At 32.8% G+C, this 15825-nt stretch overlaps 2 protein-coding genes across 5 annotated transcripts; one reads left to right on the top strand and one right to left on the bottom strand.

Moving 5' to 3' along the window:
• The first annotated feature begins 1784 nt into the window (after positions 1 to 1784).
• Positions 1785 to 6849, top strand: LOC112800856 (protein TPX2). Of its 4 annotated transcripts, none has more exons than XM_072236720.1 (18): positions 1785 to 2133; positions 2224 to 2292; positions 2380 to 2451; positions 2782 to 2923; positions 3291 to 3396; positions 3827 to 3877; positions 4253 to 4350; positions 4443 to 4518; positions 4642 to 4704; positions 4877 to 4963; positions 5173 to 5225; positions 5304 to 5391; positions 5621 to 5686; positions 5772 to 5834; positions 5954 to 6031; positions 6151 to 6192; positions 6308 to 6393; positions 6492 to 6849. In XM_072236720.1, exons 1-18 carry the CDS (start codon positions 1935 to 1937, stop codon positions 6493 to 6495), a joined length of 1443 nt encoding a protein of 480 aa, XP_072092821.1. In that variant the 5' UTR covers positions 1785 to 1934; the 3' UTR covers positions 6496 to 6849. The 4 variants fall into 4 exon arrangements, with proteins under 4 accessions (XP_072092821.1, XP_025699058.1, XP_025699055.1 ...); XM_025843273.3 differs by having other exon boundaries at positions 1807 to 2133; positions 5167 to 5225; XM_025843270.3 differs by having other exon boundaries at positions 1807 to 2133; positions 5167 to 5225; positions 6477 to 6849.
• Positions 6850 to 13348: 6499 nt separating this feature from the next.
• Positions 13349 to 15359, bottom strand: LOC112800855 (probable sugar phosphate/phosphate translocator At1g12500). The gene has a single exon (XM_025843269.3). It carries the CDS (start codon positions 14800 to 14802, stop codon positions 13705 to 13707), a length of 1098 nt encoding a protein of 365 aa, XP_025699054.1. The 5' UTR covers positions 14803 to 15359; the 3' UTR covers positions 13349 to 13704.
• Positions 15360 to 15825: the final 466 nt, after the last annotated feature.

The following is a 15825-nucleotide window of genomic DNA, read 5'->3' as shown; positions in this document are numbered from 1 at the left end:
AATAAATACAAAAAATGAATTAATAGATACTTTTCGGAGTTTGCTTTTTATAAGATTTAAACATAAAAATTGTTATGAGATGAAAATTGTGGTCTACCTTATAAATTATAACTCACTTTAATTGACCGTGTAATTTATTTATTCTCTCATAAAATATAATATTTTTTAAAAAAAGTGAGATGTTAATAAAATAATAAAACAATATTTTAATTATTTTTTAATTAAAATAATAAAACTTATACATAATAAAATTTACAAATTTAAAAATAATTAAAATATTTTATTATTTCTTCAAATTTTTTTTTTTACTTTAGATACTTTTCTCATAAAATGTAAAATAAGGCTACTGAATACCAAAGTTAAAACAAAATAAATTGAGTTCGATTTTTATTTTGAAAAGAGATTTTTAGAAAAAAAAAGTTAGTGATCCGTTATACTATAACTTAATTTTTATTGTATATCATGATTCATAATTCAATTTTAAATGTCTTAATTCTAAGTTTGTAACCAAAAAGTTTAATAACCTTTATTATTATTTTAATGATCAAATGATTATATTATCAATGCTATTATATTCATCAATTATTTATACACTTTTTATATCTAATCTAAACAAGTACTTACATCTTAAATTTTATAAGTTTTATTTTATATCTAACATTTTTTATTCATAGTATTTTTTACAGGTACCACATTTTTTTATTTTGTTTATCCAAAAAATAGTTCGTTGGGACTACCAAATTTAGCTACAGAATTGAATGAGCTATATTCTAAAAGTTCTATTTCATCTCAAGACCATTTAATAAAATGATAAAAGTATTTTTATTTATTTTTATTATTTTTAAATTTATAAATTTTATTATCTTAATTTAAGAATAATTAAAATATTATTTTATTACTTTATTAATCCCCTCTTCACTTTAGGAGATATTCATCTTTTCATTATAGTGTGTGTTATAATATCTAAAAATTATTGTATAATTATCAAAAATAAATTAAATAATTAATTTTGAATATTAAAAATTAATTATAAAAATAAATTAGATAAAAATTAAACAGTTAAATAAAAGACATGGTATAATTGGCTTTTTATTTTTATCTCACTCTGTTCTTTGGGGCCACTGAAAACGCATTGACTATATTTGACACGTTATTTTGTGTGATTGAAAATTTTCCTTTAGATTCTGATTCTCAGTAAGTGGACCTGTGGAGTGGAGTCCTAAATTCAGAAATAAAACAAGAGGTGCAGACCCGGCCCAACTGAGTGAGAAAAGAGAAACGTTAAGGGTAATCTGGGGATTTCGGGTTCTGGGAAATGTAGCCAATTGGAAAGAGGACTGAGGCGCCGAAATTGCAGTTTATAGTGTGGTGCGCATTTGACACAATGTGAGCACTGACCTCACCGCACCAAAACAGGACCTATCCAAAGGGGCAAATCCGTCCAACAAACAGTCCCCACAAATTCAAATTTTGGATCGTTAGTGATGTACTGTCTTGGTCGTTACACTTATGTATGCCATAGGGTTAAGCTCCCGGCGCAACAAGACAAAACCCCTCTCCCATAACCCCAAGCTAATTAATTACAATTATTTGAATAAATTTGTATACTTCTATTAAATTAATTATTACTTAATTAAGATATATACTTACAATGGACCCAACACTGGGTGGTGGCATTTGCCAACCTTCCATTTCATGAAACGAAACGCATAAAAATTAAAAAAATACAAAATACTATTATTATATTATATAATATTTAATTAAATTAAATTGAATAATGAGGCGATTTGGTATTCAAATGTAAAATCCCTCTCAGTACTCAGTAGCTTGACTAGCTAACAGTAACAGTAGCTATCAACATTCAACAGTGCATTTTCTTCAACGAGTTCTATTCGGAGCTTTATAACCCGCAATCGCAATAGTCGGTGGCGACGATGATGATGACCACCACGACGATGGAGGAGGAGGAGGAAGACATGGAAATAGAGAATGACGTTTATGTGGCTCACGAAATCGACCTCGATTACGAGTTTGATGCAGCGCGCTTCTTCGATTTCACGGTGCAAGAATCTCCCGTTCAAGCTCGCCTAGCCGAGCTTTGGTTCGAAACCGCCGCCAGCTACCCTCCTTCTCGTCGGTTTTCGCCTTTCCTCTTTCTTCCAACGCATTTCTCATGCCTCACTCAATGCACCTTGGTTAGCTCAATAATCTCTTGTGTTTCAGCTTTTGTTTCGAAGCTTGTGCTTAGAGAAGACGATGTTAGCGCCTCTTCTCTGGAATGCTTCAATGGTGGTATGCCTATGCTATTTTACTTTACGAAATGTTGTTAGTTACTTGTTTCACTGATATTGTCATCTAAGCTGCTTTCTGCTTTGATAGATTCGAAATCGGTGGCTGGAGTTCTGCAAGATATAGCTATGCAAATGCAACCGTTACAAGTAAATAGCACGGGTAATCGACGTGATTGAATGATCATAGATCGGGACATTGTTCTCTGAAAGAAGTTGTTCACCTAGTAATCGTATATTGTGATTCTTCTAAATGCATTGAATGATGAACTGCATCACAAGAACTTTTACCAATTTTTCTCTTTAATTAGAAACCCTATCTGTAATTCCTGGTGCTCAAACTGCTCTGAGTTTTTTAACCTTATATGTCAACTATAGTATTTTATTGATTTTTTCACAATTCATCAGATTCTCTTTCGCTTATTTGTAGCTTTTTTTTTAATTCCCTCTTTTTATTCCCTCTTATCGCTTGACAAGTATTTCTCTCTTTTAGGACTAACCTTTACCAGTAAGACAACCGGGAACAGTTTGAAATCAAAGGCTAAATCCACTGTGAGAAAGGGTTCAACACTAATGAAACCTACAGCTAGTCAGCTGGCTAAGCAAAATCGGGCTCCTCAAAATGTTGCTTCGAGGTGATTTTCTGACTAGCTTATACATTTTCATAGTTAGGGAGGCATGTACTATTATCCGAAAAGCAAACAATTAACATACTATTAGTTCACAAGGTTTGCGTGTTTGATGGTATTTGCATTTCTCCACAAGATTTCTATTCTCTCAACATGATACATCATCTTAAATGCAGCCTTCGCAATTACTATGTTCTTTGTAAGTCATGTACTCATAACCAGTTGGCCTGCAGGACTGTTTTCTACTTTCTTTTCCCCTAGTTTTTCTGAGGCTGGTGATGCTAGCTCATGCTTTCTGATCTGCGGATGCAGAAAGAACCGAATTTACCTTTTTTCTTTCTCTATACCATCTACAATTTTCCCATTGTCTCAGGTTTCAGAAGTTATCTCAGAACAAGGAAATGAATTTGTCTACCTTTTCTGGGGTAGAAACTCAAGCTTCAAAACGGCAGAAATTAGAGGATGGTCACTCGCGCAAGGTCTGTAAATTACTCTATTCTTCTTCCTCTCTGTTTAACTAATAACTGAGAGATGGGTGTTATATTTGTCTGATTGAACCAATTAGTATATGCCAGAAATCAATATTAAAATTTATCATTTACAGCTGTAAATTTATGCAATTCCGAGATAGTTGGAGATATAACATCTTATAAAATTATCGCTAAGCCTGCATTACATTTTTATTTATTAAAAATACTCTAAGGAGGTTATGAGAGCTTAATTGATGCTTTCATGGGTAACAATTTAATAGATTGTGTATATTAAGTTTGGCTCTCATGTTCGGTTGGTGGTACCATGGAAGTACTGGAACCGTAAATTGGGAATTAAGTGTGGCTTAACTACTGTTGGGAAGTTCATTTATTTTACACAGTGCATTTGAAATACTTACTATATCTATCTCTATGGCAGGTTGGTGATGTGATTCAGCAAACTAATTTTGTACATAAGGCACCTAACAGGGTAGGAAACTATAAATTCTAATGCAGAGTATCTTGAATATTCCCTTTGTTAAAAAATTGATTTTATAAATTGCTAAATACCTTCCATTTGACATGTCGGGGATTTTGTTGTGTCTAAAATATGTTCCCCCACCCCGACTTTTTGTCATTCTCTTTACTATTTGAGTTTGTAAGCAGAAGATAGAATTCTCTATTTGTTTCCTGTGATATCACTGTTGTGATGATTGAAAAATATTAAATAATGGTTAAGGACAAACGAGAGACCTTGTAAATTGGAATAATACGAGTAATTAAAGTTCTTTGGGCAGAGGACTATCTCTAGAAAGGCAGGAAAGAGGTCCACATGATGATGCTGTAAATTTGTATATTATTGCAGATTGTAACTACTGAAGAAAACTCTAGACACACCAAATTGAGGATTACTATTCCTAGGGAGCCTGAGCTTGAAACTGCTCATAGAGCACAAAGGATAAGGTTTGTTGTTTTAGTTTTCAGTGAAATTTGCTATTGTGGATTATGTTCCTCATGAAATCAAACTGAAGATGTTTTATATGCGGCTGTTTCAGACCAAAAAATGTTGTAGAGGCAGAACATGTGACAGTGGCTGGGTCCAGATTCAAAGCACGCCCATTAAACAGAAAAGTTAGTATTTGTAGTTGATAGACTCTGGTTTCAAATTTTGGTGAATCTTTCTCTGTCTTTGGTTTCAAATTTTGGTGAATCTTTCTCTGTCTTCTCTTTTTAATTATTTTGCCCACAATCTAGATTCTTAATGCTCCTACATTGCCACTACCCAAGAGGAGCACTCCGCAGTTGCCTGAATTTCAAGTAAGTTCTCAACACGTGCTTTCTTGGTTCATCTATGTTTTTTTTTTTTTCACTATTTCATGAGTTATATAGAAATGGAAAAGCATTTTGCTGGCAAGCCAATAACTAATTAGCAAAACGAGTTCTGCATTATTTATTTTGAAGCTCAGATATTTTGTGTATTGTTTCTCAGGAATTTCACCTGAAGACATGGGAGAGGGCCATGCAACACTCATCCGCTACTTCATCATCTTTACTTCGTTGCAACGATTCTGACAAGGTTCATTTAATTCTTAGAAACTTTAGCGTTTCATGACATGTGTATTGTATTCAAAGTTTCTCATATCCTACCAATATGAAATGCATTAAATATGAATTTTTTAAGCTGCTAACTCTTATGATTGGCCAGCCGTATATTCTTTATTTTCCTGTAGACCTGTAGAAGATATCTATGATTACTCCATCAGAAATTGAGTTTATTAGTTTCAGGGATTGGACAAACCTCCTTCTTCCACAGTAAATAGAGGCAGGGATTTGAGAAGGTAACAAATGGCATTATGTTAAGTGTAACATGATAATTGGTGAAATGAGACTAACTTCAATGCACTCTTTTTGCATAGGCCATCTGCCATGACTCCCATGAGTCCTCCAAAGCATGATGGATTGGATTTTACTCATAACTTTAAAGCTCGGCCTCTTAATAGGAAGGTAACAAGACGTTGTAATAAAGTTGGAAAGTATAAGCACGAATTATATTCTAAGGATATTTGAATATATTACTTTAAAGTTTGTACTATCTTAAATTGCTGCATTTTTATTTAAGTTTTTGGAATCCATTATATTTTTGTTGCTTTTTTTTTTGGATTAAGTAGGTTCTACTTTTTGCTCCCTTCTTATTTCGATCTATTGTACTAGCAACTCTGCAATGCCTTTGCAGATACTTTCAAGTAGAGGAGATATTGGTGTTTTCCGGAATAGAAAGCAGGAATCCACAGTGCCAACAGTGAGTTGGTTCATCTGTTTTCACCCCATAATATATTCAGATAGAAAAAATATAATGATGTCACATCTTGTGTCAATTAATACAGGAATTCAATTTCCAAACAGAAAAGAGGGTTCAGCACAACCTTCCAATTGAACTGTTTAGCAAGGTGAATTCTTGCTAGTCTTTTTCTTACATAACAATTTACAAATTCTTAATTTCACCAGTATTGCTATTTTCAATTTAATTCCTATCATTCTTGTTTGTTCTCCTTTTTCTTGGGACTAGCTATCCCTAACCTCTGAAATCCAGTCAAATAATGGATCTCACATCAACCAGCCGCATCATTCCATGGTGTTCAGAAAGGTTTTTCAATTTAATTCCTATCATTCTTGCTATTTTAAACTTATTGTATTAAATACAATGATTTTTTTTTTTTGGTACCTTAGTGAGATTTTTTTCTCCCTGATTTTTCTTGCTGCAAGGATTTGAAAGAAAATATAAGTTCTTTTCATCTGAATCAGAAGGTAATATGACAATCTGAAGAACACATGGCTTGCACTGAGCCTATTATTTTTACATAGGTTTCTTTTATATTATAAACATCAAATATTCATCTTTCCATCGGACACAAATATGTAGGATAAGCCTTTCATCTTTGGGGGGAACAAAATTCATAGCGGGAATGAACATTGCATGAGTGAAGTTGGTTCTCGGTTGACTGCGAGGTATCAATGATTCGCACTACTCTTGGTTATGTCTGGTAAATTTGGTTAATTATATCTCCTGCTCTCTAACTAACATGTTCCAGGAGCTTGGGAATTAGGTGACAACAAAAGATTGTCAATGTGCAACAACCAACAAGCTTTTGTTACCAGGATCGAGATTTTTGCTGTCAAGTTATAGTTTGATAGGGACATAGCCTAATGTCAGCAACCATTCTCAGATGGTATCATCCGATAGGTGGTTCTTTTACTGCGACACAAAATCAAAGAAAATTATTTTGTTAGAACAGAAGTTAGCATACATGTGCGTAACTGCATCAGTTGTATCTTGTACAACCGCTCCTAGATCTCTGTCCAATAGTAAAATCGTTAAAAGGGCAAGTGTATTATAGTCCTGAAGCCTATCTTCTATTTTTGATAGCATTAATAAATTGCAATGTGCTATTGGCCATTCTACTAGTCTCATGCCTTGACCCCAAAATAGAACAAAGGAACTATAAACAGATCATTTAAATATTTATATATTCAAAACTGATTGAAAGGTTGATCAGACAACTGAATACAACACTCATAAATTTCAATTAATTACTTCCTTTCCACAACAATGCCTATTCACCCCCTTTCTTATTATTAGTAAGATAGGTTGCCCCTTTCCCTTCTCTTTAAGAAGGTAAAGTGAGAGAGATGGCAAGAAAAAACAACCTAAATTGGAAGTCTACTAAGGATGTTTTGCATGGAGATGGACCACCGTAAGGTGGTTTTCATATCTGTGCAGGATGAATGCAGCGATGCCTCACGGGTGGTGAGAAGAATGATGATGGAGATGGATGCGTTAGCAGGTGGATATATGATATATGTGTACAGAAAGTCAGAAACATAAGCAACTACTTTGTAACACAAGTTGGTTGAGGGATGGAGGCATCCCGTGAGTCATTATCAAACATTATCCGCCTTCGGATTCCTTCCTCTAACCAGTTGTACGCCACAAAACACACCCCACACATATTACGTATATGTCTATATATATTCCTTTTACAAATCAAGTACAAAATTATTGGCCTTATTCCATTTTGGTTCGAGGCTTTTTCATTTTCTTTCTCATTTTAAGTTGAGTTAACAAGTCTCGTATTCTAAACTAGAAACACATGAATAATCTTACATTTAAAACTTTAAACAATGTATAGGTTTTATTTTTTCTTTATCTTCAAATTCTATCCTTAACGTTAGACTTTTCGCTATAAAAATTTTGGTATAGTATCATGAACTACATTTTAAAAGGTGTAAATTATTATATAAAATCATATAGATGATCTATATCTAACTCTAATTAGTATCACTAGATTGATGTATTGATGTATGACATACATCATCATTTTAAATATTAAATGAAATAAAATATATAAAAAAGACTTTTTTTAGTAATTAAGACCATATTTAACAAATTTTATTAGGAAGAAAAATTAATTTTCTTATAACTCACAAAAATATTTTCATATTCCTCTGTTCAATTTTAGCGACTGTAATATTATTTTCTCTGTTTTATTTACATTGCAAAAATAATTTGAGTGAAACGTTTATTTGAAATTAACATCTAATTGTTTATAATAATTTTAAATTAATTGGTGTGTATCACATATTCTTAGTAGCGTATTAAAAAATAAACAATGAAATATTTTATCGCTTCTAAAAAGTAAACTATTAAAATAGTACTTGAAATATTTTAGCACCAACAAATATAATTTTAAAAAACGTAAATAATAAATTAATCTCTAAAAAGTTATTAAATTTAACAAAAATGACGAATTAATTAACTGCGTTTCCATGGACAGAAAATACTAGGGTGGTAAACATTAGTGATGAAATGACAAACTCTCAAAGCAATATGATTATGTGGTATTTTTATTTATTATTAAAATTTTCAAATCATTAACCTTAACATTTAGAGAGGCTCGTTCTTGTTACAAAATCTGCATCTCTTAGCTTCTTCTCCCCCTTCACGTACGGTGGTGGTGGCATAATGACAATAACAAATCCAAAAAAATTTTGATAGTGGAAGTAAAATATATATTATATGATAATAATTTTTATAATAAAAATATTACATTTACATATGAAAATTAGTTATCAAATTATTTACTATAAATTTATGTATAAAAAATTTATTTTTAATGTGTATTTTGTATTTCAAAATTTGTATTTAAGATTTATTTTATACAAGTGATTATTTTATGTATACATAACATAATTGTTGTTATAATTATATTTTGTTATTGTAAAATATGATTAGGTTTCAAAATATCTAATTATAAATTAAAATACTAAAATAGTAATTTAAATAATAACATATAATTTAAAATTCAATTTTTTATATTTCATATTTTAAAACCTTGACAATATAATTAAAATGTCTTTTTTTTTGTATATCTCATTAAACAATCATTTAAAACTCAACTTTCATACCATTAGCTCTTGATGATATTTATAGTTGAAAAAGTTCATTCAATTAGTGTAGTTATTATAAAAGAAAACTAAAACTAATTTTTAAAATAGAAACACAAATGGATAGATAATATTATTTCAAGTCGATTTCTAAGAAAGAATATCAATCTTATTTAAATTTGAAAATTGATCATTATAGTGGACATCTAATATGATATTCTCAAATTGGCTATCAAGTGTCGAAAGTTGAATAAAAAATTATTGAAGGGTCAAATTTAATAATTTAGTAGGGGCAAATAAATATTATTATTATATACTACTCAATAAAATTCCAAATTGTAGTGGGGATGCTTGCCCCCACACCATAAAGAGTGGATCCGTCCCTGTATAGTGGAGTTCCGGAGGAATGTAGCTGCAGCAGTAGTAGCTCCTCAAACTTCTTTTCTCCTTCTTCCTCGTATCTTTGGCAGCTCGTATGGCAGAGTTACAGCACGATGTGGAAAGGCTTCATTGGTAGCTAACACGAACGGTGCAGAGAATAGATCGACCATGGAGGCTAGAGGAGACAAAAGCACCACAAATCACAAGAGCAAATTAGAGTCTATAAGATGAAGTCAAATGTGTTTGCAATGTTCAAGGAGTTCAAAGCAAAGTTAGAACTTGAATTTGGAAAGAAAATCAAGTGTTCAAGGATAAATAGTGAAAGAAAATGTGTTGATGGTTATTTTTCTAATATTTTGGAAGTAAGCAGGCATTCAACGACAATACACAGTTGCATATACGTCTTAGAAAAATGGTGTAGCAGAACGAATGAATATAACTCTCCTAAAAAGAATACAAATTATGTTGCGAATTACAGATTTAGCCAAATCTTTTTGAGCAGAAGTTATTAAAATCGTCTGTTGTGTCATAAATCAATCACCATCACCCACAATAGGGTTGAAGACACCAATAGAGATGTGGCAAGGTAAACCACCTAATATATATATATATATATATATATATATATATATATATATATATATATATATATATATATATCCTGTGTACATTATGTATAATTCTTAGGAAAGAACAAAGTTAGACCCAAAGTCTAGGAAATATATATTCTTGGATTATCCTGATGGAGTTAATATAAAGGGTTCTGTGGGATCCCACTATTCGCAAAGTAGTTGTCAGTAGAAATGTGATATTTGCAGAGAACAATAAAATGAAAACACTATTAAGGAGACATTCATTGTACAAATAGATGAGAAATGTAGAGAATGTGATTTTTCTGAAGTAGAGCCAAAGTATGAGGAACAAGAACCAGAGATCAATGACAGAGAAGTTCGTCAATCCACTCGACAAAGAAAAAAAATACCATCATGGCACTCAATTATGTTTTGGCAAGTCATGATGCATAATATTTTTTGACAGAAGGAGAGCCAATAACTTTTATGCAGGCTATGCGCAATCTAAATGTTTATATGTGGATGACAACAAAGCAAGAAGAAATCAAGGCATTACATAGGAACCATACTTGGGACTTTGTTACACTTCCAGCAGATTGGAAAGCCTTACAAGATTAAGCGGGTTAATAATGATCAGGTGAAAGGATATCGTGCAAGATTAATTGTCAGAGGATATGTTCAGAAAGAAGGTATCGACTTCAATGAAATATTTTTTTCTGTAGCGAGATTAACTATTATCAGAATAGTTTTGGCTATGTATGCTATTTTTTATTTACATCTAGAGCAACCAGATGTAAAAATTATTTTTTTTCATGGAGCACTTGTGTGTGGTCCAATCAGAAGACTTGAAGAACAAAGAAAAGAAAACTCGATTTGCAGGTTTACTAAATATGTATACAATCTAAAGTAAGTGCCAAGATATTGTATATTTGATTCTTTTATTATTAGTTTTGGATACAACAGACTTAGTTTAGATTATTGTACCTATTACAAGAGATCTAGTGATAATGATTTCATCAATTTGCTGTTGTATGTGGATGATATGTTAGTGGTAGGTCCCAACAAAAATCAAATCTAAGAATTGAATGCACAATTAGTTGGGGAGTTTGATATGAAGGACTTAGAACTAGCAAACAAAATTTTAAAAAAGTAAATCCACCGAGACAAAAGGAATAGAAAGATTTGGCTACTGCAAAAGAATTATTTGAGAAAAATCTTGTAATGCTGTAATATGCAAGAATATAAGCCAATTTCAACCTCACTTCCTATGAATTTTAAATTATCTTTAAGTATGTGCCCTAGTAGTGAAGCAGAGAGGATAAAAATATCTCGAGTGTCGTATGCATCAGCGATAAGAAGCCTTATGTATGTCAAGATCTGTACAAAGTCAAATATTGCTCAAGCAGTTGTAGTAGTAAATCTATTTATGACAAATCCGGGTAAAAAATATTGGAATGCTATTAAGAGAATCCTAAGATACACAACAGGACTTCGGATGTTATATTATGTTTAGAGGATCAGAACCTATTGCCGATGGATATATCGATTCAGACTTTGCAGGTGATATTGATAAATGAAAATTTACTAAAGAATATGTGTTCATACTTGTAGGAGGAGCAGTGAGTTCGCTATTTAAGTTACAAACTATTGTAATTCTATACTATAGAAGCTGAATATATGTCTGTTACATAAGTATGCAAGGAAGCTATTTTGATCCAAAGGTTAATGAAGGAACTCAGACACAAATAGTAAAAAGTTCTTATATATTGTGATAGTCAGAGTGTCTTGCATATCACAAAGAATCCAACCTTTCATTTAAGGACCAAACACATTGGAGTACAATATCATTTTGCCTATAAAATAATAGAAGAGAGTGTAGATATACAAAAAATTCGGACTAAAGATAATCAAATAGATGTCATGACAAAACTGATAAACACTAATAAGTTTGAATTGTGCATATCCTATTATGGTCAATTAGATACATGAGCAATATAGATTTATAAAATATACCAAAATTAGTTTTAAATGGGAGATTATAAATTTAGTAAAGCTAATTTTATGAAAAAAAAAAAAAGAAAACTAAACAATGAAAGGAGAAAAATACTCTTTGGTAATAGCCATCAAATTTTGGTAGTGGAAGAAGAGAAAGATTAGCAACCTCATATTACGGGTGGTTTACATGACAGAAGTTCGTCTATAAATTAAACTTTTTTATTTTATTTTTCATCAATTCAATTCAATAAGAACAATAGAAACATTTTAGTTTCTTTGAAATTTTTTTCTGAGAAGTATTCTCTATATATTTAGAAAGAAGTGTATTTTTTTTTTGTCAAGAGAGTGTTTTTCTAATCTGTGTAATAAAAAAAATTATAATTCTCAAATATAACTATTCAATTCTTTTCATATTTTATACAAATTTTTTATTTTTTATATCTATATTTTAGTTGTATCATTTATCATACCTAATATTATGCCATATCAAACTCCAAAGAGATTGGACCAAATGCATTAATATTTTATCCGCCTTAGAATAAATAAATGTTAAAAAAATTTAACCATTTAACATATGAAACTCACCGTGGCTTAAACTTAAAACAATGGTCAATGGTGATTCCATAGAGTAAAATACTAAAAATTCTATGGTCATATATGTTATGATAAAGTAGTCTTTTGTGGAAATCATGCTCATATAAGGACTAAACGGTGATTTGAAAAAGAGAAAAAAAGTTCTCATACCAAAATATGTATAGCTTTCAGCGCCATATCTAATTGATATGTTAAGACTCAAGATTTGATTCTTTTCGATGCTTATTTTTAAATTTCATGACAGGTTTTGGTAGGAAATTCTATGACATCACAAGTTAATACAATTAGAAAAAATAAATCTAGAAACAACCTTACCACTAGAACTAACCATCTATGTGCTAATTTATTCAGCGCAAGACCAAAAATTTATTTCGTGTTCATGACTTACATACCTAAAATTTTCAATTTAACATAATCTCATAAATTTCAGTGTTGCTAGTTCACTTCAATCTCAACGAATACCATTTCACTAAGCAACTTGACTACTTAAAAGTTAAAACTACCTTCTTGTTTTTCTTGTTTCTTGTTTCTTCTTTTTGGGGAGTTGTTGGATACTTTACATTTATATTGCTAAAGTTTTTAAAGGGGAGAAATGAAATCCACAGCTAAAAACTACTCACTAGTCTTTGGTTATATATTGTATGTAGATGTAGTAATTCTCAGTCACAATAACAGAACTTAAAATATGACCTTCCACAACTTTCTCCCACTTGATCATTTTATAACATACAAATCTTGATCAACAACCAAAACAACTAATAACTTATTTTCTAGGACTGATTTCAAACTTCTTCCTCTCAACTTCACAATTGCTTAAAACAATATACATCAATAAGGAAAAACCTGAACAAAAACTACTAGAAACTAGAAGTATAACATAGCAAGATACAACAATAACATGGCAATTAGGCAACGAAAAAACTCAGCTAAATTGCAAAATAGAACACGATAAATACGAAAGAATTTAAAAACATAACTGAAACAAGATATATGTGTGATTAAGAAAGAGAAGAGAAGGAGAATTTTCCTCCCTCACCAAATAAAAGAGGTCTTTTCATCTTTGAATTGTTTTTATCTATGTTGCAAAAGCGCAACGAACATGATATATATATAGGGATACACACACACAAGGCACAAGAGGAAAAGACACAGAATTTTCAATTATCGCAGCTAAAAAAGAGAAACAAAAAAGGGAGCATAATCCTTTCCCCTTTCCCCTTGCCCCTCCTTCTTTCCTATACATCCCACTTGCTATGATCTGATCCAATCAAATCAAACGTAAATCCAAAAAAAAAAAAAAAAATGTGGAGAATTTATCTTATCTTATTGTTGTTCAATGAGATGTAAGTTTGGATCTTTTCTTGGCCTCGCTGTAAAGGACTACACCCATGATGGTAACGGCGAAGCCCGTCATTCCCATTACCGTTACGGGGTTCCTGAATATCAAAACGGAGACCACAGCCGCCACTGCTGCTTTTGCATTTCCCAGAACTTGCAGGGTCAAGGCGCTGGTGTGCTTCGTCACCAAGAAATTCGTCAAGTTCACCAAATACGCCACCGTTGCGTTCCCAACAAGCAAGAACACGATGAACCTGTCCCCTCTCGCCTTCTCAAGCGTAACCGCCGCCACATTCCCTTCGATGTAGAGTGTAAATGGGAGCAGTATCAGCGCTGCCATTGGAGCCATGTAGAGAAGCAAGTTCATTGAGTTGAGCTTCTCCGATTCCGAACTCAACAGAATCCCCTGAACCACCGACTTCAATGCACGACCAGCAGTGGAACCAACGCAGACCAAGAACCCGAAGAGATGAAACAGAGGCTCACTGTTGCTTGCAACAACGATTCCGAAGACCACCGGCAAGAGAGCCAAGTAAACCTCGCCGGATTCCTTCTTGCAAGTGATCAAGAAAGCGAAGATGGCGGTGAAGAACGGCGTGGTGGCTCCAATGGCTTGGTTGAAGGAAACCGGTAGATACCTGAGGGAAGTGTTGCCGCAAACGACGGAGAAGCAGAAGATGACGCTGAGAGCGAAGATCTTAAGGAACTGCTTCTTGGAGTGGATGTGCTGCAATGGAACGAGCTCGAGGAAGTTGATGGCACCGTAGCTGTAGGCGGCGCAGGATAGCATGTGAAGCATTGTAAGGAAGATTGGGTAGCGGTAACCGTAGAAGCTGAGAAGGTACTTGTTGAGGAGGAGAACGCCGATGTTGGAGAAGTACCATGACGCGATTATGAGTGCTGTGAGGATGTTGGGGGAGATGGAGACGCTGTACTGTGATGAACCGAAGAAGAAGAAGTGGTGGGCGCCGTTGTTGCTGCGTTCATCTGCTGTTGGTGTGGTCGGAATATTCACGACAGAGTCGTTGGTTGTCGTGTCCAGCAACCTCGGATTGCTCATTCGACGGGTTGTCCATGTCTGTGCCTCCACCATCGCCAGGGGCAAGGGCACGATGGGGATTTCAAAAGGGTAAAAGGGTTGTTGTGGTGTTCTGTTTTGTGCCCCTTCAGTCTCAGCTGCTGAGATCTGAAGATGGAGAAGAAAAGAGGGAAAGGGTTGTGGCTTATGAATGAGAGGGGATCTGATCCTACGGTCAGATTTCAGATTTGAGATGATGGAGGCTTTCTGGTCGTTGGATTGGAGTGGGGCCCTTGGAGGGAATAAAACATGAAGCTTTGGACAAATGGCTTTTGGAAAGTTGAGACTTGAGACAGCCACTGCCACCAATCCAGCTTCAGCTTAAGGTCTAGGCTGTCGGTGTGGCATCCCCTTCTAATTCAACTCATTCAAATTTAACAAACAAGGGTCGCCAATTAAATATCTAAGCATGATGCTAATGATGAAACCTTAATCTTTGTTAATGCACACTATTGTACAATTCTTAAGTAACAAATGAGAATAACAAGTATGGTTTGGTAGGACTAGGAGTGACCACTCTGACTCTTGTTCCTCACATCAAATCTAAATCTAATGAAAGCGAGATAACATCTAATCGAGGTTTTAGGGATCTCCCTCTCACGTTCTCCTCACATGCTATGTGTTATTTGTGATTTTGTCCCAAATTTTCATGGCTAAACAAGGCATATTCTATTGTGCACCATGCGAAGATGTAAGGAACTAAAATCAATTTTAATGATTAAGTAATTTGGTTTAAATTAAAGAAAAATTAAAATTTTAGAAAAGAATTATTTTTATTGTGATGAATGAAAAATCAATTTTAATTTGTCTATTAGCTGAAAATGATAATACAAATTGATAAACATAAATATTATTAAAAATTTATTAATTGTAAAATTTGACTAATTCAAAGGAAAAATATCAATTATTTGGTCAAGGATTTTAATTTAAAATTATTAACTTACAACTCATAAATATGCACATTGATAATATCAATGGTTATCATATTTGTAATATAATTTTATTATATAGGAATTAATATAAATAGGTGGCTTAGTT

The sequence above is a fragment of the Arachis hypogaea genome, chromosome 5 (genome assembly GCF_003086295.3).
Source record: "Arachis hypogaea cultivar Tifrunner chromosome 5, arahy.Tifrunner.gnm2.J5K5, whole genome shotgun sequence".
NCBI classification, from domain to species: domain Eukaryota; kingdom Viridiplantae; phylum Streptophyta; class Magnoliopsida; order Fabales; family Fabaceae; genus Arachis; species Arachis hypogaea.
This window is presented reverse-complemented; position numbering and strand designations above follow the sequence as displayed.

Coding starts and splice junctions, on each gene's coding strand:
- LOC112800856 (XM_025843270.3), top strand. CDS start 1,935: ATGATGATGACCACCACGACGATGGAGGAGGAGGAGGAAGACATGGAA. Junction 4,351..4,442: donor CATAGAGCACAAAGGATAAG/GTTTGTTGTTTT, acceptor CGGCTGTTTCAG/ACCAAAAAATGTTGTAGAGG. Junction 5,687..5,771: donor AGGAATCCACAGTGCCAACA/GTGAGTTGGTTC, acceptor CAATTAATACAG/GAATTCAATTTCCAAACAGA.
- LOC112800855 (XM_025843269.3), bottom strand. CDS start 14,802: ATGGTGGAGGCACAGACATGGACAACCCGTCGAATGAGCAATCCGAGG.